The sequence below is a fragment of the Elephantulus edwardii genome, unplaced genomic scaffold (assembly GCF_000299155.1).
Source record: "Elephantulus edwardii isolate Elephantulus edwardi_28Jun2011 unplaced genomic scaffold, EleEdw1.0 scaffold00371, whole genome shotgun sequence".
Classification (NCBI taxonomy): Eukaryota; Metazoa; Chordata; class Mammalia; order Macroscelidea; family Macroscelididae; genus Elephantulus; species Elephantulus edwardii.
Genome location: NW_006400121.1, coordinates 529300 through 551736, shown reverse-complemented (window position 1 = coordinate 551736; position 22437 = coordinate 529300). Strand labels below are relative to the sequence as shown.

Sequence of the window (22437 nt, the reverse complement as noted above, 5' to 3'; positions counted from 1 at the left end):
TTATATTATTATAAAATAATTTCTCTAAGTGAATTAGTGTAACACAGTTCATAAATATAATAGTTGAGTGGTGCTAAAAAATGATAACTGATTTAAATAAAAATATCAGAGTATCTGTATCCAAATGATATTTTTCTCTTTAAATAATCATCTAGGTAAATTTTATGTTGTTGTGAGGTGCCCTCAAGTTATATTTGACTCATGGTGAACCTATGAACAACAGATCTGAGCCGTGTCCTATCATGAGCCAACCTCAGTCTCTGACACACTCAGGCCCATTGCTGCAGTTAGTATCAGTCCACCTGGTTGAGTGTCTTCCTCTCCTTCATCATCTCCAAGCATGATGTCCTTCTTTAAGAAATAGCCTCTCCTAGCAACATGTCCAAAGTATGCGAGGCACCTTCCTTGCCTTCAAGGACTCTCTGGCTGCATTTTTTCTAAGACACATCTATTTGTACCTTAGGCAGTCTTGTCCTTAATACACTACTATTCAGAACAAATTTGGAACTTATTTTTGTTTCCTCAAAATCTGTAATATGTGTATTTGATTGAATATACTCGATGGTTATATAATCATCTTAAGAGTTTCAAAGTTTAACCATTGGAGGTCATAATATTTAGAGTGTAAGCTCTAGATTTTCTAAGAATTTACTTGAAAACCATCTTTCAAGAATGCTAACCTGTCGAATTAAAGTGAAGTTAGTGTCTTCTGTTATAGAAAATATAGGTATGTGTGTAACATGAAACTTGGGGAGGCTTAATATTAGCCTTCTAAATTTAATACCTATTTTAGAAGATGCTAAATATTGTATGTGGGACAGCACAATAGGGGCAGATCCTCTATGAGGTGGATTGATTCAGTGACTGGGGTAATCAGGATGGGTGTTTCAGAGGCAGTGCGATTGGCACAGGACAGAGCAGAGTTTACGGCTGTTGTACACAGGGTCGCTATGAGTCGCAAGCTACTCGACAGCACATAACAACAACAACAACAAATGTATCCAAAAGCTAAAGCAAGATATTGCTTTCAAGTAGTGACCCCAGAGAAGACAGTAGATCTGCCATGGACAGTTTTCAGGGCTGTAATCAGCACAGAACCACTGACAGGCCACCTTGCAGTGAGCTTGCTGGGCAGCTGCGTCTTTTAACCACAGTGACAATAGGGATTCTCATAGAAAATACATGTTCTCTAGAACTTGTAATTCACTCATTGGTGGAAGTAGAGAGTAGAGGTTCTGCTGTGTTACAGCCATCAAGTCAGTTATGAGTCATGGCAGTCTTCCATCAGATTCCTAAAGCTTGTAAATACTCCCTAGAAAAGACTCCCCATATTTTCCAGAGTGGCTGGTGGCATAGCAGCAACTTTTGCTTAGTTATATGTGAAAACACAAGAGTTCCTTTATGTTACTGTTAACATAACTATAAATTCTAGTTCATTTAAGTTTTAGAACCTTAATATTGTTTAGCATTTAAGTGACAAGATACAAACAAAGCAACTATGAGGATATTGTTTTAGTGAAGTAAACTTTCTATTCCCTTTTTCACTTAGTTATCTATATTGACATTTTTATAATAAAGTTCTTATGTTGGGAAATTGGTGTTAAAACTTTAAAGAGTAATCTCTTGGTCAAAGATTTAGAAATTGCCCAAGAATTTCTTTTTAGAGGTATAAAATGGAATTATCTGATTTTACAATCAAATGTTATAGTGGAGTGAAATGAAAATGAGAGAACTAATACTGAATTTTTTAGAAGACAGACTCGCTTTTCAGGATCTTTTTACAACATTGATAATGCAATTATTTGACATACAATTATTCGTGAGGCAAGAGATATTTTTTCTCATTCAATCCTCTGCCCCAGCACCCAGCTCAACGTCTTACTAAATAAATAATTGAAGAATGAAAGAATTGTTTGTATTAGCTAAGTCTACATATATCTCATATATGCCATTTTATTTCTTCATGCAAATATAAATTATTCTATATAATAAAAATTGTTTATGATAATTGGTGGCTAAACAAATCAAGAATTCTGATCTGTCTTTACCTTTGGGGCAGCGTGAAACGTCCGGCTCTCCATCAAAACAACAGATGAGACCTATTATTTCAGTGACTTCAGCTTTGAAAGAAGTGAGTATGGTAAGTATACTAAAATTTGAAACTCCTCAAAGTCAATGTATTATTTTAAAAAGAAACTAAGCTTGATGAAACAGTATTATCCAAATATTTTATTAGATTTTTTTAAGATTTATATGTGTGGTTACTGTGACTATTGAAGCTTTGTTTTTAAGAACATTTATATCTAAGACTACTTGATGATAACTGTTGTTGTTGTTGATTGCCGTCAAGTTGAACAAGACTCATAGCAATCCTCTGAACAGAAGGCCTGAAGCTCTTCCACAACCGTCACCATTTATTAAAGTTCACAGAGTTTCCAGAGGCATGCTGTTTAGGAAGTGGATGCCACTTGATGATAATAATATATTAAAATTACTCCCTTTCTCCTCTTTTGCTTTAAAAGAATATTGAGTAAATAAAAACATAAATAGGAATGCATTGAAAGAATGGAACATATTTTGACATTACATATCTAATATTAAACATTGACTTAAAAAAATGTTCTCTTTGGTACTTAAATAACTACATTAGAAGTTTTGTTAGTAACATGTTGTAGAGACTTGGTGAAATTACCCTTTATTTAGAAATTATTTCTTTTTACTTCCTACTTCTGAATTTCTGTCATGCCATATGGATAATAAAGCCAAGAAATATAGACAAGTGAAAAGTTTAAATGTGATAATATCAAATATCCATCTGAAATTTGAAGACTGTTTCAGAGAAAGGAAATCATCATGTGAGATTTAGCCTATCATTCAACAGACAGAAGGGAAAAAAGGCTAGTAACACACATAACACATTAGCCAAATTGTCTTACTTCCTGATCATTGATGTCTTATCTTTTATTTGTGGCATTTCATTTAAGGTGTTTTGTTTGTTTGTTTTTTTAACTTAATTCATTTATTTGTTATACAAAATTCACTATGTGGTTGCTACAGCTGGAGCCTGGGTCCTCTGCAAGGAGACTCTGGTATGAGTCTTTAAAAGATGGTCAATGAATTCCTGGTAGGGAGACTTGGTGAACAGAGTCTCTTTCCAGAGATCTGGGTCAAGTAGCTGTAGGTCTTGGAGGTAGTATCAAAGGTGACCTTTGATGAAGTTGCCCGGGGTAGCTGTGCAGCCCCTGGCTGAGGGATAACAGTAATCAATTGAAGCCATCAGCAGCAGCTTCTTGGACACAGGGACTGAGACGATTCCAGTGCATTGGGGTGCAGGATCGGATGCACCAACACAGAGCCACCGTGCACAGTCACCTTGTAGGGAACAGTGTGAGCCTTGCCAATCTTGTTCCCCCAGTAGCCACACCACACAGGAACAATGGAGACCTTGTCCAGGATAATGGCCCTACAGATGGCAGCAGCTAACTCCTTTTAAGTTTATTTAATCATTTCAGTTAGTTGTTGTTGTTGATTGCCATCAAGTTGAGCATGACTCATAATGACTCGATGAACAAAAACCGAATGCCTTTCCATAACTATCGTCATATCTCCAAGTTCATAGAGTTTCCAGAGGCACGTGGTTTAGGAAGTGGATGCCCCTCTTGCTTCCAAACCGCTTCCACACCTAGGAGCTCCACCAAACACTGTCCACATTGGGAAACCATTCTTGTATTTGATACCCCAATGACACAAGGTTCAGCATCAAAGCAAACCCAGGTTATTTCATACAGCGCATTGACCCAGAGTGATGTACAAAGTGGAAGAGTGTTCCTCCAGATATAACAGCACTAGTCTCATTAACTGTTGTCAGGTCGAATACTACTCAGAGTAAGCTTTGCACAAAAGGCCTGAACTCCAGTCTATAACTAACATCATTTTTGTACATTTATAGAGTTTAGAGCATTTGTAGAGTTTCCAGAGGCATCTAGTTTAGGAAATGGATGTCACTTCTGCTTCCCAGCATAAATCAATCTGGAAGCTCATCCAAACATTGTACATACATACATAACCATAATGATATCTGACTAGACTATGGAACAGTGTGCAGCATTACAGCAACACCAAGTTGTTCAGTTAATGGTTTCCAATTTTTATGCTTATATTAAATAGTAAATTAGTGATACAGCATAAATTTGTTGATCATTCTCAAGAACATCATATAAGAAACTGCTTTTCTTCTTCATATGTTCAGTCTCTTTATTTCTGATAAAAAATTTGCATATGCTACATGTTCACTTCAACTTCAGATGTCACTCTGTGATTTGTTTTCCTAGAACCCAGCTACTTCTCAAGTAGCTGTTCTTCTCTCTGGTTGTAGTGCTACTAATTCCTGACTGCTTTACTGGATAAAATGTTCTTTGTCTCATGTATATGCACTACTTTTAAAATTGACCTATAAATGCTTTTGTATTTTTGTCCAGTTTTACAAATTTTGAGGTAATCCATATAACTAGATTATTTTTCTTTTTACTTTTTTTTAGTGAAATCACTTACCTAAAACTTTGATAATATTTCTTGCATAAACTGTATACATAGCCTAGATATTTTTGCTTTCACTCTTTTTAAATAACTACTGATTTCCTCATTTTTGTAGAATTTAAAATTACATATGGCCTAGATTATTCTTATTAGACTAGTCAAAAGACAAAAATTTTTTATTATAAGTACAGTGGTTCAGAACTCATTTTCATTGCATCTTTTTTTAAGAGAGAAAAGCCTATCCTCAAATTTATATATATGAAATTTAAATACCACTTAAATTACTTTATATGTAAAAAATATCCCTACTTCTGATTAAAAGTGTATATTAATAAGTATTTGTAACACTGACTAAAGATTACAAAAAATTGGATCTAAGAAGAAAGAAATAGTTCTGTTATCTGTAATCTATGTATGAAATTGAGAATTGGCCCTTCCACTACAAAGTGTCTATTAGTTGGTAACATTTAAATATTTCTCTTTGCTGGTAATGCAAGAAATTGTGTTACCCTTTTAAAAGATTAAAAATATTCATAAGAAGAAATTGATTTAAAAGTAACAAGTATAACATTTAAAAAAAGAAAATACTTTTAAAAGAACATTATTCATTATTATGTAACTATTTGTGTTCAAAGGACAGCTTAGGTGATACCCAGGAAACCTCAGAAGAAATGCAAAAGACCTGTAGCACTATTTCAGTAAGTACAGTTTTCAAAATTTCATTGTCAATCATTTTACTTGATCCATATACATATTAAAATAAGATTGTAACTCTTTCAGAGTAAACGAGAAATACTACGTAGATTAAACCAAAACCTGAGAGCACAAGAAGATGAAAAAGGAAATCATCATTGCTCTGACACTTGTAAGATAATTGTTCATGAAGATGCCAAAGAACGGGAAGGAGAAAAACCAGTTTCATCTGATCGTAAGAAGTGGGAAGCAGGAGGTCAACTTGTGATTCCTCTGGATGAATTAACATTGGATTCATCCTTCTCTGCCACTGCAAGTGTGTATAAAACTACTATATCCTGTTTTGATTTAGCACAAGTATAAGCCTATCTGCCATGTTCTTTGCTATCACTTGTTATGCATCAGAGAGTTGGACAATGACCAAGGAGGATAGAAGGAGAATTGATGCCTTTGAGCTGTGGTGCTGGAGAAAAGTATTGAGGGTACCATGGACTGCTACGAAAACAAATAGATTCATCCTGGAAAGGGTCAAACCGGCTGCTCCTTGGAGTCAAGGATTCTAAGGCTCCGTCTAACATACTTTGGACATGTTGCAAGGAGGGTCAGGTCCTTGGAGAGGGACAGCGCAGAAGGGGAAGGCCCCCTATGAGGTGGATTGATTCAGTGACTGGGGTAATGGGGATGTGTGTGTCGGAGACGGTGCAATTGGCACAGGACAGAGAAGAGATTAGGGCTGTTGTACATAGGGTCGCTATGAGTCGCAAGCGACCCAACGGCACATAACAACAACATAAGCCTATCTAAAGGAGGAGACTTACAGGAACTGAGACGTGTCTCTGCACACAGTAAAACGGAATGGAGGAGACTGTTACTTTTAAGAATAGCAAAGATTTTTATTATGAAAATGTGCACTCTGGAGAGGAAATTCATGATACGTATTTGTTCTTCATACCATATCAGATTATTCTGTTATTGTTTTGTGCCGTCGAGTCAGAACAGACCCATTGCTGATCCTCCAGCAGGCTCTCAGAGGCAGTACAGCACAAGGAAGGAGATTGCTCATTCATCTCCCACAGAGCAGCTGATGAATTCTAACCATGTGCCGTTGGGATGATTGCACAGCTGCTTCTGTACATATTAAAATACAGTTTTATTTTAATAAAACACTAGGCCACTAGAACTCTCTATGTAAGAATCAGGGTAATGAACTTTGGTTCTCAGGTAAGTCACATGGATATTTATTCAGCAAGAATGTTAAGAAGATCTAACTAAATAATTTATTCATTTAGCAAATAATAATTAAGTACTCAATATATTAATCAGTCCCCCTGCTCCACATCCCAGGTACTAAAAAACTTCTGGAGGGTCACCTGTGAATCGGTTCCAACAGCACATAACCAGCACCACAAGTGTATTACATATATTGTTCCAGGCACTAGAGATACAGCAGGGAACAATAGCTACCATAAAACTAAATATATGTGCCCTGTGAACTTACATTCTAAAAGGCAAGTTTGACTAAACTAGAAAGGTTTTAAGTAAGTTCTTGATAAACTTTTTTATAATATCTTCTTACATTAGAGAAAAGTGAAAAGAGTTTTTGTTTATACTTTCTTCATCACTACACATTTTTTAACCTTCTTATCAGACACACATTTTAAACAGTATGTGTTCAATAATGGTTCATATATACTCTTTTCCATTAAGTGATAAGAAAAACCATAAAGCAACAATTTTAATTCAAATATAATATGGTAGAAGCAACAAACTACATAGAAGTACCGTTGTACAAAATTCTATTTAGCTATTTCTGACCCAATTTTCTGTCTGCAAGGTCGTATTTTTCAACTTCTCATCCACCTTGTTTGTTTTCAACTTTTATATTCTAGTCACCATTGTTACATGTTGATTACATGTTTGATCCATCTCAGACTGCTGAAGTTGGTAGAAATCCTCAATTTCTTCATCTTTGGCTTTAATATTTGGTGCATATTTTAAATATTACTTGTAATAACAGGTTGTCTTTTTATGCTTATGGTTAGTAGTATTCTATCACTGGTAGACTTGTACCTCAGGATAGTTCTTGAAATGCTCTTTTTGAAAATAAATGCAATTCCATTCTTCTTCATTTTGTCATTCTTAGTAAATCATGTGGTAGCATGAATCAAAATGGCCAGTATTATCCCTTTTCATCTCAGTAATGCCTAAGATATTAATCTTTAAGTGTCCCATTTTTAATGACTTTGTTTTCGTAGATTCATACTTCAGTCTTCCAGTCATGAATGAATGTTTGCAGTTGTTTCTTCCCTCATTTTGAGTCTTTTCACATTAACTAGCAAGAATTTTCATTGACTGAAAGCTTTACCAAACCTGTGTCGGTATTGTAGAGTCCCGTTAACATTTCTATTATTGCGCTTCTATTAGTGATTAATTTTTTCAGCTTTTACACATCTCTAAAGGTTTTATCTTCATTTTGCAAAGATATTTTTCTGAGTATAGAATTCCAAATTGTTATTTTTTAGTATTTCCTCCATCTGTCCCATTGCCCTGGTTTTGAGGATTTTTGTTTTCTTGATGGTGAGATATAATCCATATTGAAGGCAGTAGTCCTTGATTATCTTTCTGCAGCAAGTGCCTCAAGTCCTTCTCTCTTTCAGGAAAAAAGTTTGTGTCATCTCTTGAAAAGTTTGTTGATAAAATAGGCTGTGGATGAGTCTCTGAATCTTATGATTCATTCTTCTTTAAAGTTCCCCTTCTTTAATGATTTGCACAGCATTAGTAGATAGATCTAATTGAACTGGAAAGCCTTCTGATGTCTGGTAAATTATAAGATTTTCTTTTATGTCTGATGGGAATAGGAACTATTTTGGTACAGTATAAACTCTGGATCTTGTTTCTTCCAGTGCTTTTAAGACCTTTTCTATGGTGGTGGTTTTAAGGTGTTATCGAGTCTAATACAGCTCATAACAACTCTATGAACAACAACTGATCTGAACACTGTCCTATCCTCTACCATCCTTAATATCTCTGGCATAGTTGGGCCCAAGTGGCAGGTTAACTGCAGTGTATATCAATTCTGTGTACAACTTAATTAAACTTCTGGTTCTTGAAGCAGCCTCACAAAGGACCTGAAGTGCTTGCTGCAGAAGGTCAAGGACTGCAGCCTTCTATATGAATTGAAGCTCAACGTTAAGAAAACAAAGATTCTCACCACCAGGCCGATTGGCAGTGTCATGATAGATGGTGAAGAGACTGAAATTGTTAACGGCCTCAGTTTACTTGGCTCTACAATCAACACTCATGGTACCAGCAGCCAGGAAATGAAAAGACGAATTGCACTGGGAAAGTCTGCTGTGAGAGACCTCTCCAAAGTACTTAAGAGCAACATTGTCAGTCTGGACACCAAAGTGCAGCTGATACAAGCCATTTTCTTTGCAATTACTTGCTATTCATCAGAAAGCTGGACATTGACTAGGGATGATAAAAGGAGAATTGATGCCTTTGAGCTGTGGTGCTGGAGAAGAGTATTGAATTACCATGGACTGCTAAGAGCACAAATAAATTTGTCCTGGAGAGGGTGAGATCAAGCTGCTCCTTGGAGACAAGGATTCTGAAGCTCCGTCTGAAATACTTTGGACTTGTTGCAAGGCGCTATCAATCCTTGGAGAGGTACTTCATTCTTGGAAGAATGGAGGGACAGTGCAAGAGAAGAAGACTTTTGATGGGATGATTTGGTTCAATGACTAGAGTAATGGGAATAGGTGTATCAGAGACAATAAGATTGGCAAAGGGTAGAGCAGGGTTTTGGGCTGTTGTAAAAAGGTCACTGTGTCGCAGGTGACTGGTACATAACAACAACAACAGCAACAACAATCTAGTCTGTTGGTCAGGCAGCTATTCTCCAAATTTCTTGGCGTAGACTGGTAAGGGCTGTATCTGTCTTTTGAAATATGTCAATTGTTATCACCTCGGTTCCTGAGGCCTTATTTTTAGAAATGCCTTCAGTGCAGCTTTAATTTCCTTCATTACCCTTGGATCTTAATGATATGGTACTTCCTGACATATTTTAGTACCAGCCAGTTCTTTTTGGTACAGTGACTCTCTGTATTCCCTTCATCTTTATGATGATGGATTGACAAAGTAACTGAAAAAATGGACTCAAGTACACCAGAGAACATGAGGATGCTGGAGGATAGAGCAAGGTTCAGATCTGTTGTTCACAGTCACTGAGAACATTAATTTACCCCACAACACCTAACAACAACAAGAAGGAGCAACACATTTTAAAAAAGATGGTTGAAAAATAGAACCAAGAGTCAGACCTGTTCTTCATATTCAGTTGATGCTCAACAAAGATGTTGACAAATCCAGTCGGGGGAAATTGCTTAAAGAAAAGGAGAATAATGGAATTCCCAGATAATAACAAAACCTGACTTATATTCCTTTGATGTAGAGAGAATAAATTCAGTTGAGGGAGGATATGACTACTCTTTCTAGAACTGTGTACTGAACAGTGCAAAGGTACAAAAACAATACAAGAAGAACTGTAGAATATTTGAATTTTCTACTGAGTATGGACTCATTAAAACCCATGTTCTGCAGATGACATAACTTTGTTTGCTGAAAGTGAGAAGGTGCTGAAATGCTTGCTGCAGAAGATCAAAGACTGCAGCCTTCAGTCTGGATTATGTATCAATAACAAGAAAATGAAGGTCCTTACCAATGGATCAATAGGCAACAACTTGAAAGATGAGAAAGAATTTAAACTGTCAATGATTTCCTCTTACTTAGATCCACAGTCAACACCCTCAGTACCAGCAGTCTGGAAATCAGGAGAGGAATTGCTAAGCACCCCTTCTTCTTGTCCCATCCTTCTTTTTAAGTTGTTAAGTACTGTAGAATCAGAACTAAACCATAGTTTACCATCCAGCAGATTTTCCAAGGCAGTAAATCAAACAAGAGGAGATTGCACATCCTTATCCTGCAGAGCTACCAAGTCAAAGGTCAGATGGCCCTGGTGTGTCCACTTACCGTACAGAGGTATGTTGTGGTTGCTGTGATGCTGAACGCTGTGACACTGATGTGTCAAATGAGATAATGGTTGCCATGGCAGACAGTGTTTGGTGGTGCTCCCTGATTAAAACAAGCTTGGAAGCAGGAGTGGCATCCACTTCCATAATAGCTTGCCTCCAGAAACCCTTTGAACCTGGAGAAAGGACGAAAGTCACACAAGTGTTGAGGACTTTTGTTGATAGGGTCGCTATGAGGTGCCTATGACTCAATAACACTTAACAACAACATCCTGCAGAGCAGCTGGTGTATTTGAACCATGGGCCTTTGAGATTACAACATAGTTTCTTACCAACAGACCACCAGAACTGCCATTCTTATTTCCTCATTAAGTCAGAACACTCAGGCTCATTGCTGTAGAGTCAGAAGAGACTCATAGCTGACCCTCCATTGGGTTTTCAGAAGATATAAATGGCATCAGAGGAGATTGCCTATCTTTGTCCCTAGAAGCAGTTATTATATTTGATCTGCCTACCTTTTTGTTCACAGTACAACTTTCTATCTAGTAGGCCGCAAGAGGTCCACTTTTAGTTCTCCACTAATGTTGTTATGTACTGTTGACCACAATTTATAGTAACTATGAACAAAAGATCTAAACTTTGCCATATTCTGCACTGTCCTCATGATCTCTTTCCTACCTAGGATCATGATGGTAGTGACTGTGTCAAATCATCTCCTTAAGAGTCTGTCTTTTCTAAAATTCAACCTTTCCTACCATGATGTCTCTCTTCAAGGACTGGTTACACCTGAAAATATGCCCAAAGTAAGTGAGATGAAGTTTTACCATCCTTGCCTTTAAGGAACACTCCTGTCTTCTTCCAGACAGATTTGTTTGGTATTTTGGCATTTCATGATACATTTAGTACTCTTTGCTAACACCATAGTTTAAATGAACCAATTCTTCTCTGATCTTCCTGATCTTCATTGTCCAACTTTAAAAACATAGAAGTGGTTGAAAATCCCATGGATTGAATCAGATGCACCTTAATCTTTAAGCTAACATCCTTGCTCTTTAGAACATTGGAGAAGCCTTGACAGCAGATATCCTCAGTATAACATGGGTTTTGATTTCTTGACTGCTGCTTTCAAGAGTATTGATTGTAGATCCATGTAAAATGAAACAACTTCATTCTTTTCTCCATCTTTCATGGTGGTGTTTATTGTTCAAGTGGTGAGAATTTTTGTTTTCTTGATGTTGGGATGTAACCTATATTGAAGACTAGATAGTCTTTGATCTTCTACAATAAGGGCTTCAAGTTGTCTTCACTTTCTGCAAGCAAAGGAACTTGAAAATTCGCCATTACTAATCATTTTATCTGTTCAAAATGGATTATTACCTACTGAATTACATACATTCTCTGCCAGAGAAATAACACATAAACTTTCGTTCATGTCTATTATGTTATGTAGTTAAAACTCACCAATCACCCAACAGGTGAAAGATGTGGTAGTCTACCTCTGTAAAAGGCATAGTTGACAGTTTCTGTTGGGAAGTTCTACCTATATTGTAGCATTTCGGTGAGTTGCAATAGATTAATAGCAATATTTTTTATGATACCATTGAAAGTTTGTATAACTTGTATACCTTAACATCTGATGTTATATTTTATTTATTATGGCTTGGTAGCTGTATACTTCACATATTATTATAAAATGTTCTAAAGATATGAATATTTCAAACTTGAGTGGTCATTTTCTGATTTTGGTTTGCTAAATTTTATTACTATGGTTTAACTAAAATTGTTGTCAGACAGAAGTATAAGTTAGGTGATAAAATATATTTACTTAGAAATACTTTTTCTGCTTTTTCAATATGTTTTGTTTTTTAAAATTAAATTTATAAAGACATGGTTTGTTTCATATTCTCCTAAAAAGGGAAATTATAGACTTCGTTCTTATGGCTAGTTATGACTGTTTTATTTCAAGCATTATCATATATATGCTCTTTGTGAGACAAACGTTTTCTCATGAAGCATTCATTTGAGGACAGAGTCCAAGCTTTATAACACAGTATTTTTATGTTCCATCATTGAAAATTATTTTTCTCTTTTTCTAATAGAAAACACAGTTGGAGAGGTTATTAAATTAGATCCTGGTGGATCTCCAAGAAAAGTTTGGGGCAAAAGTCCTACAGATTCTGTTCTGAAGATACTTGGAGAAGCTGAACTACAACTTCAGACAGAACTTTTGGAAAGCATGACTGTTAGAAGTGGTAAGCAAAGACCACTTATTTTTCTATACTAGAAATTAGTGATTAAAAAATAGAGTTTGTGGAAAGGTGTTTCTATTTTAAGTGAATTATTTATAAGATATTATAATTTTGTTTTATATATTCTTTTTAGATGGACAATGTTCGTATTCTTTTGTAAATTGTTTTTAGTGGGTGATCTTGAGATTTTACCTCATTTGATCTGGAAGCTATCTGAAACAACAGAGAAAATGTCTGTGAGGAGAGTCTGAAAAGTAGAAAATGTATTAAATGAAGAAAGATAGAGGAACAATCCAGTGAAATGAATAGTGGATTCAGGAATTAGATTAACTACAATTATCATTAGTTGATATGACAAACATATTTCTTAATAGGAGAAGTTGAGTTACAGTGAAGCAGGAGAGAAACATTATCTATGAGTCTTTGGATTATGGTATTATATAGTTCCTTTTGATAAAGAAAACTAAAATGTGCTAGTTTGTTTCTGTAGATTACAGACTTGGAAACCCAACAGGGCAGTTCTATTCTGTTCTAACAGGTTGCCAGTCAGAATTGAGGCAATGACTGTGGATTTGGTTTTTTGGGCTATGTTTGCTATTCATGAAGAAGACTGTCCATATATAAAATCAGTGTTTTGAGACTTGGTAGTTTATTTAGATGATGAGGAAGTAGAAAATAGTTTTTGCATTTTGGGAGTTGGGCCTAGGTTTTAATATGTCACTCTGCATGCTCTCTCTTTTTCTTTCTACATCTTTCTCTATCTCTTCTTAAAGCTTAGGAGGATACTCATATTCAAAGCTGGACGAAAAGTAACAAAGGAGGTGAGGCTCTTCACATGTTCCAAAAAAAAAAAAAAACCAAACCAGATGCTTACAGTTAGCCAGCAAAATGAACTGTACAGGGGCTATTGAACTGAAAAAACTAGGTTGCTCTTTCCTTCTTAAGGGTAAATCTCTTAGCCATTAATTATTCCAGTTTCTTCTATAATAATGTTGTGGTTAAGTGCTGTCACGTCAAAACACGATTCATAGCGACGCTATGAACAAAAGGCCTGATCCCTGTTCTATAACTGTCATCATTTCCCTAAGTTCATAGAGTTTGCTGAGGCATGTTGTGGATGCCACTTCTGCTTCCAAGCCTGTCTTAGTCTGGGAGCTCCACCAAACACTGTCCACCATGGGTACACAATGACACGGTGTTTAGCATCACAGCAACCCCACATTATGTCAGTACAGCAGATTGACAACCCAGTTCTGTACCGGTGTTAGTCCCAAACACCAGTAAGTTCCAAACACAATTAACACCAAGCCCAAGGGCACAACCGACTTTTAAATACCAAGACCCTCCACCAGGTCCTATTGATTCTAAACAAGCTGCTTCGGCCCACAGTTCATTGTTAGCTAAATCTAGCAAGTAAAATTGGCTCACACACAATTGTGAACAAAATAAAAACAGTCCACACCTGACCCTCAGCCAACACAAAACATCCCACCCTCCAGAATCCAATGCTTCCCACATCTTCTATAATAGCAAAGGCAAAAAGCCAGTTTAAATTATAACATACATATAATTTTGTGGGAAGAGGCCCCTAACAGAAAGTGTGTGTATTTGTAACTAACTTGTGTGTTCTTTTATGTTAAGAAGTTGTGCACTTACATGTCAATAAGTAAAAAAAAAATAAAAGAGTTAGTGAAAAAATGAGAGTTAATAAATTAACATTCTTGTCTGAGTTTTTTATCAAAATTTCTTATTTATGAAGTATAGAAATGTTGCCAGACTAAAAAGTATTTTCAGAAATACTGAAATAAATTTCAGATTATTTTGTAGTCAGAAAAGTCTACATGTATCCATGCTCAAGAGAGCTATTGGTTTTATTGTTGTTATTGTTAGGTGCCGTCAAGTCAAGTACAACTCATAATGACCCTTTGAATAACAGATCTGAACCCTGTTCTATCATATTCCATCTTTGTACTTCCTGACACACTAGAGCCCATTGGAACAGTCCCTGTGTCAATCCACCTGGTTGAGGATCTTCCTCTTTCCTTCGCCAAACTTCCACCCTTTATCATGTCCCTCTCCAAGGAATAGCCCCTTTTAGCAACATGCCCAAAGTATGTGAGGCAAAGCTGTATCATTCTTTCCTCCAAAGAGCACTCTAGCTGAATCCTCTGAAAGACATATTTCTTTGTTCTTTTGACCATCCATAGGATGTTCGGTGCTCTTCTCCAACACCACAGCTCAAAGACATCAATTCTTCTGTCATCCTTATTCTTTGTCCAGTTCTCAGGTGCATAGCAAGTGATCAGAAAGAGCGTTACCTGTATCAGATGCATCGTAGTCCTCAAAAGGACATCACTCAGTAATTTGGAGAAGTCCCCAACTGCAGGTTTTCCCAGTGTGGTGTGTCTCCTTATTTCCTGACTGCTGGTACCAAGGGCATTAATTGTGGATCCAAGTAAGATGAAGTTGTTGACAGTTTCAATCTCTTCTCTACCAATCATGATGTGGCCTGTTGGTCCAGTGGAAAGAATCTTTGTTTTCTTGACAATGAAATGGAATCCACACCACAGGCTGCATTCTTTGACCTGCAACAAGTGCTTCAAGTCCTCCTCTCTTTCAGTAAGCAAGATTGTGTCATCTGCATAACACAGGTTATTTGAGTCTCCCTCCAGTCCTGATGCTACACTGCTCTTCATAGAGTCCCATTTCTCGAGTAATTTGCTCAACATACAGATTAAAAGGGAAAACATGCCAAAGTAAAAGAGCTGGATAGAGGATATCAAATGGCAGTTCAAGAGAACAAAGAAAAGTATTACAATGGAATGTGCAGAAAGCTGGAATTGGAGAATCAGAAGGGAAAAACTCGCTCTGTATTTCTCAAGCTGAGAAAACTAAAAAGCAAATTTAAACTTCGAGTCACAATATTTAAAGATGCTATGGGCAATATATGAAATGACCCAGAAAGTATTAGGAGAATGTGGAGGGAATACACAGAATCACTGTATCAAAAAGAACTGATTGACACTGTCTATAAAACATTACGTTCTTATTTCTCTTATATAAATTTTTTATCAAGTATAAACATTTTGATGTATAATAATATTTATTCAGCATGAAATAGACCTCTTCACACTCCATTAATAATCTGTTTACTTTGAATTAGAAGAAAGAAATAATAGATGACTTTTGTTTTTAGATTCATCAACTATTTATTAGGTATAGGCTCTGTTGTATTTTGGTTGTAAGCCTACAAAAAGAAAAAATCATTCTTGCTGACAGAGGATAGAAAAAAAGAAAAACAAATTACAGTATTATATGAAAAAGGCAAAAATGAAAATACACATAAGTTCAGATGTAAGCAGAGATATTTAAATGGTTTTTCTTCTATAGTTAAGAAGAAATTCCCAGATTTAACATCTTCTTTTAAAATTTTCCTGACTCTACTTATTTAAAAATAGATGCTTTAGATAGGAATTTTTAAAACAAAAAAGTTACACTTCTTATCATGAAGGGAATAGATACATATAGGAAAGTCCATGAGATGTTATAGCCAAAATTCATGGTGCCTCATAAAAGGAAGCTTTACTCTGTGGAAGCCACAAAGAGAACATGTTGGTTTTGAGGTAGACTAAAGATGAAGAAGACTTGATACACAAAGACAAAGATATAATTAATGTGTTTGTGATGCCTGCTTGATGTTATAGAGAATAAACTATAGTTCACATTCTGGCTCTGCACTTCTTCAACAACCATGGGCATGTTCCTCTGAGAGCTGAGTTTTCCATATATAGAATGAAAGCACTATTACCAAACATCGTTTTGTGTATTAAATAATTTACTATATAAGAACTGTTTTGATTATTGTCTTCCAATTCTTTAGCCATTTAGTCTTATTTCTGTTGTCTTACACTTATTTTCTAATAGATTCCTAGTTTTCTTCCTACTTTGAATTCTTTGGGTTATAGTCCTAGGTTTGAGGTTGCTAGGTCATATGGAAATCCTATGATTGCATTTTTGAGGCACTATCAAACTCTTTTCTCCAACAGCTTTGTAACTTTGTCTTTCCACTGGAAATGGCTAAGGGTCCAATTTCCTCACAGCCTTGTCAGTAACTTCCCCCCCCCCTTGCCTTTTTGATCATAGCTATCCTTGAAGTAGTGATTTTGAAGAAATCTATTAAGAAATCCCTGGGTAGCACAAGCAATAAGCACTTAGGACTAAGATATTAGGAGTGTGAAACCACCCAGAGATAGCTTGGAAGAAAGACCTGGTAAATGACTTCCTTAAAGATCAAAATCATTGAAAAGCTTAGAGAGCAAACAGTTCCACTTCATAAAACATGGTCACCAACTGCCAGTACCAAAGGTAGCTGGTTTGATTTTTGTGATTTAATGACATTGAGTGTTTTTGTATGTACTTTTTTGGTCTTATTCTGTTTTAACTTCGGTGATAATTTTCTTTGTTGGGTTTTTTTTTTTTAAATTAGAGTATTTGTCATCTTTATTGTTAAGTTGTAATGTTCTTTATATATTCTTATATTAAACTCATAACAAAAAAAAATAGCATTTCCAAAATTTTTCTCCGAATCTATAGCTTTCTCTTTGGATTGTAATGCTCTAAATGCCAGCATAATAAGTAAAAGTAAAGTTCAAGTCATTTTAAAAACATAGCATAATTCTTCATATTTTGTTTTAACAGCGATTTCTCCAAATGAAGAAAAAAGTAAACCATTAATCATCGGAGAAGAAAAAGAACAATGTGTCACACTTGAAATAAATGCAACTACTATTGATTCTCCTCCTATTGAGATTCCAAGTCCAAAGTTTAGGGACATATCTCCACAGAGATCATTGAAACCAGAAGGAAATTTGGATGGTATGTTTTAATGGGCCAATATGACTTATACGTGGTTTAAAATGCTTTAATTTTTTCTATATAAACAGAACTCTATAAAAATAAATCATCAAATTTTATAAATATTGAGGTGATCCAGCTCAAATCAGGTTAAATATTTTTATACTTTTAATATCTACTCCTGGTTTTTATTGCTGCATCTAAAAATCACCTCCCAAAACTTAGTGTTTAAGATATTTCATGGCTTTATGTCAAGGTTTGATTCAAGTCATAGCAAATGTGATTTTTAGTATTTGATTCAAGTCATAGCAAATGTGATTTTTAGTAGTCTTACACTTTTGTTTGTGGTCACCTAGTGACACTCACCTGGCAAATAGTGTGGTAAGAAAGATTCAAAACACACACACACACCCACTTTGACATCTTGGCAGAGCTAAAGTGAGCCTACTGAGCTACATTCACTACTGTTCATTTTAGTTTTAAGACTTTGCCATAGGGTAGTTTAACTTTTTTCTTGTTTACTCAAGCTTCTTCTAACCATCAAGGTAGAAACTTCCAGTTTTGTTAAAATCTAACTTCAGTACTTATATGGCATCACTTCTGTCATACGTCATTGGTCAAGACAATCATAATTCCATCCTAAATGCAAGGAAAGAGAATCAACCTACCTACATAGTGTCCAAAATACCAGCATTGTCTTCCTAGTATTTTGACTCATGATCACCTTCCATGCATTTCGAAAATTGTAAATCTTAATAGGAAGAGGCTGCTGGGTTCAAACTGCCAGCCTTTAAGTTAACAGTCCAACAGTTAACCTACTGTGCCATCAGAGCTCTTTGTGTTGCGTATAACAACCTATAATTCACTACTTATAGTCTTACTTATTAAAACTGTAATAAGTAAGTCTTAGACTTATTAAGGAAGCAATAAATACTTATTTAAGTATTAGAGAAAGCTCAGATGGCTTAGTGATAAGAAGTTGCATGCTTTGCCAACCCAATAGCATGAGGTGGTCTGGATTCCTGAAACATCATGGCTTGCTCTGGACTGGAATGTGCTTGTGGATGCAGATGCTCTGAGTTTCCACAGTGAACAGAATCTTCTTCAGCAAAGGCATATGTTCTTCCCTTGGAGTACTGGTTTGATGTGGATAGGCAGATCAGAAATTTACTGTCTAAAATGGGAATTAATGCATCTTGATTGAATGTCTGGTCAATTTGGGACTGCAAGATTTAGTAAAAGTTTACAGTTTTTTCCTCTTTGATTCTAGATGTAGGAGCAGATGTTTGATTATTAGTCATAGTAAGGGATCTTCCTTGGATGCAAATGGATAATATCCTCTCACTCACAACATTGTACTTCAGGATAGAACTTGAAATGCACTTTGTAACTATGAATGCAACACCATTCTTCATCTGTTTTTAATTCCCTACATAGTATACTGTATGATTATCTGATTCAAAGTGGCCAAAGGTAGACTCACTAAAACCTAGTATGGAAATGTTTCATCCTTCCATTTCATTTTCCAAAATTTAGTTTTCCAACATTCAAACTATGTACATTCCATGTTCGTTATTTACCCATGTTTATCATTATTTTTCCTCATTTCAAATGACTTACAATTTGAGCTCTACCACTACTGCTATACCAATCCATAATCCTCTACTCTTCATAGAATTTTCAAAGGTCCATTGTTGAAGAAGGGGGTGGCCAATCCTACTTCCCAGTCTGTCTTTATCTGAGAGCTCTCCTAAAATCTGTCCACCATGGGCAACCCTTGAGGTGTTTGACACACCAGTGGCATAACTTTCAATATCACAGTAACTGACAAGTTATGTCACTACTGTTAACTGACTGATAAGTGCTGTACCAGTTACAACAATGTCTTCCCCCGCTCCCCACACAACAAACTGACAATTTAGTCTGTAACTCTTAGAGCAAATTAATCTTCACACCAGGCCCCAGAGGGCCTGCACAAACCAATTTTTAATTACAAAGACCCATCTACCAGTTCCTAATTGGTTTAAACAAGATGCTTCTAGCCCACAACTGATGGTTAATTAAATCAAAATGACCAAACAGCTTACACTTGATTGTTACTGAAAACAAAAGTACGAAACACCTTCCACTTCATTTTTAATTAAATAAAAGTAGCCTACTTTCCAGAATGCAACTACTTAAAACAAGAGGTTCGAAATAAGAGGTTAATGATAATTGGTAACTGGAATGCAAAAGTTGGAAATAGTGAAGAAGAAATAGTAGTTGGAAAATGTGATCTTAGTGATAGAAATAAAGTTGTAAATAAAATGAATGGATTTGTCTTTTCAGAGATTATTCATTGCATATATAATTTTTTTTAAAAACACAAAAGGCGATTTACACATGGACCTCACCTGATGACCTGCATAGGAATCTGATTGACTATATCTGTGGAAGGAAATTTTTGGAGAAGCTCAATACTGGTGCTCAAAACTAGGTCTGGGGTGTACTGTGGGTCAGACCATCAGTTCCTCATGAGCAAGTTCAAATTGAGCCAAAGAAAATTAAAATAAGTCCACAACAATTGAGATATGATCTTGAATCTATTCCATCTGAATTTCAAGATCATCTTAAGAATTGGTTTGAAGCACTGAATACCAATGATTGAAGACTAGTTTAATTATGGGGTGATAGCAAGGATCTCGTCCATGAAGAAAACAAAAGGCCAGTACAAAGACAGAGGAGAAAGAAAAACCTAAATGGATGTCTCAGGGGACTCTAAAAATTCCACTAGTTTGTCAAGAAGCTAAAACAAAGGGGAAACTTGTCTAAGTAAAAGAACTAAATAGAAGCTTTCAAAGGGCAGCTTAAGAAGACAAAGCATAATATTATAATGGAATGTGCAGAGAGCTGGAACAGAAAAACAAATTTAAGCTTTGTGTCATGATACTGAAAAATACTATGGGCAATATATTGAATGATCCACAAAGCATCAAACGAAGATGAATGGAATACACAGATGCACTGTACCAAGAAAAATTTGTTGACACAGAAGTATTTCAGGAATTACTTTATGAACAAAAGTCAATGGTAAGGAAGAAATTCAGGCTCCACTGATGGAAATAAAGCACTAGAAATAGATGTTAAACCAATTGTAATGTTGCAACTAACAAATACAGTCCTGGACATGCTCACCAGTCAATGCTAGGAAGTTTGGAGGACAGCTATCTGACCAAGTGACTCGAAGAGATCCGTATTTGTTCCATTCCCAAGAAAGGTAATCCAACAGAGTGTGGAAACTATTGAACAATATCGTTAATAGCACATGCAAGCAAAACACTGCTGAAGATCATTAAAAATTGGCTAGAGCAGTACATAGATAGGGAACTGCCAGAAATTCCAGCTGGATTTGGAGAGAAGAGGCTGTGGCACTGGGGATATCATCGCAAATGTCAGTGGATCCTGGCTGAAAATAATACCAGAAGAATGTCTATTTGTAATAAACTATGTAAAGACATTGGACTGTGTAGATCACAACAAGTTATGGCTAACATTGAGAAGAATGAGAATGTTAGAACACTTGACTGTGCTCATGCAAAACCTATACCTGAACCAGGAGGCTGTTCTGTAAACAGCGCAAGGAAACACTACATAGTTTACAATGGAAAAAAAGGAATGTGTCAGGGTTGTAGTCTCTTTCCATACCTATTCAGTCTGTATGCTGAGCAGATTATTCGAGAAGTTGGACACTATGAAGAGGAATGTGGCATCAAAATCGGAGGGAGACTCATCAATAACCTGTGTTATGTAGATAACACATCCTTGCTTGTTTAAAGTGAGGAAGACTTGAAGCACTTGTTGCAGAAGATTAAAAAAATGCAGCCTGTGATATGGATTGCATCTCAATGTCAAGAAAAAGTTTCTTACCACTGGAGCAATAGACAAGGTCATGATAGATGGAAATAAGATTGAAACTATCAATAACTTTGTCTTTCTTGGACCCACAGTTAACACCCTTGGTACTAGCAGTCAGGAAATCAGGAGTCATATGGCACTGGGAAGGTCTGAAATTAAGGACTTCTCCAAATCATTGAGGAGTACTGATGTAATTTTGAGGATTAAGGTGCATCTGATTCAGGCGATGGTCTTTCTGATCCTTTGATATGCATCTGAGAACTGGGTAAAGAATAAGGATGACAGAAGAATTGATACGTTTGAACTGTGGTGTTGGAGAAGAGCACTGAACATGCTATGGACAGCCAAAAGAATCCACAAATATATATTGGAGAGAGTACAGCTAGAGTGCTCTTTGAAGGCAAAGCTGATGGGGCTTCATCTCACATACTTTGGGCATGTTTATAGGAAAGGCTTTTCATGGAAGAGAGAGATGTTGCTCAGAAAGGTAGAATCTTGGTGAAGAAGAGGGAGACCCTTGACCAGGAGGATGGACACAGTGTCAGAGAGTGTGAAGATGACACAGAAAATACAACAGGGTTCAGATCTGTTGTTCATAGGGTTGTTATGAGTCATACTTGACTCGATGGCACCTAAAAATAACAAAATGGACATATTAAGGCATAAAGCATGAAGTAGCTGGCTTACATGCTTTCATGAATCTACCCCCAATATGCATGAGCAAAATGCAGTTGAATGAGAGATTGTATGAAACACAATGTATATCAATAATTGTATGCAAACCAATAAAAATTTGGTAAAAACAAAATACAGTCTTGAAAACTAAGAGATTATTCATGTATCCAAATCAATTTGAGAGCAATGGATCTGTTTTTCTGGGTTTTTTATTGTCTAATATAAGAGTACGAACAGTGCTCAGGCTGTTCGTTCATAAGGTTGCTATGAGTCGTCTACGACTCGATGGCATCAAACAATAATAACAATGACAACGACAAAGAGCTACATTGGCCTAGTGGAAAGGAAATTATGCTACCAAGCCGAAGGTGGGTGATTTTCATCTGTGGCCTTCGGCTAGGTTCAAATTGTTCTCCTGTCAAACGTTCTTCTAGGTGGTATAGCACTGGTCTGTGCGTTGCTGTACAGAGGTAACTCGTGGTTGCTGTGATGCTGAAGCCTGTGAC

General features: G+C 36.1%; 1 protein-coding gene across 1 annotated transcript in view; it reads left to right on the top strand.

The window, feature by feature from the left end:
• NEK1 (NIMA-related kinase 1) overlaps positions 1–22437 on the top strand; it is a 229495-nt gene that overhangs the window by 151318 nt on the left and 55740 nt on the right. Inside the window, exons 21-25 of the mRNA XM_006902136.1 lie at positions 2009–2140; positions 5172–5234; positions 5317–5545; positions 12359–12511; positions 17207–17383. Of these exons, the coding sequence (XP_006902198.1) occupies positions 2009–2140; positions 5172–5234; positions 5317–5545; positions 12359–12511; positions 17207–17383 (754 nt within the window). The remainder of the gene's footprint in view (positions 1–2008; positions 2141–5171; positions 5235–5316; positions 5546–12358; positions 12512–17206; positions 17384–22437) is intronic.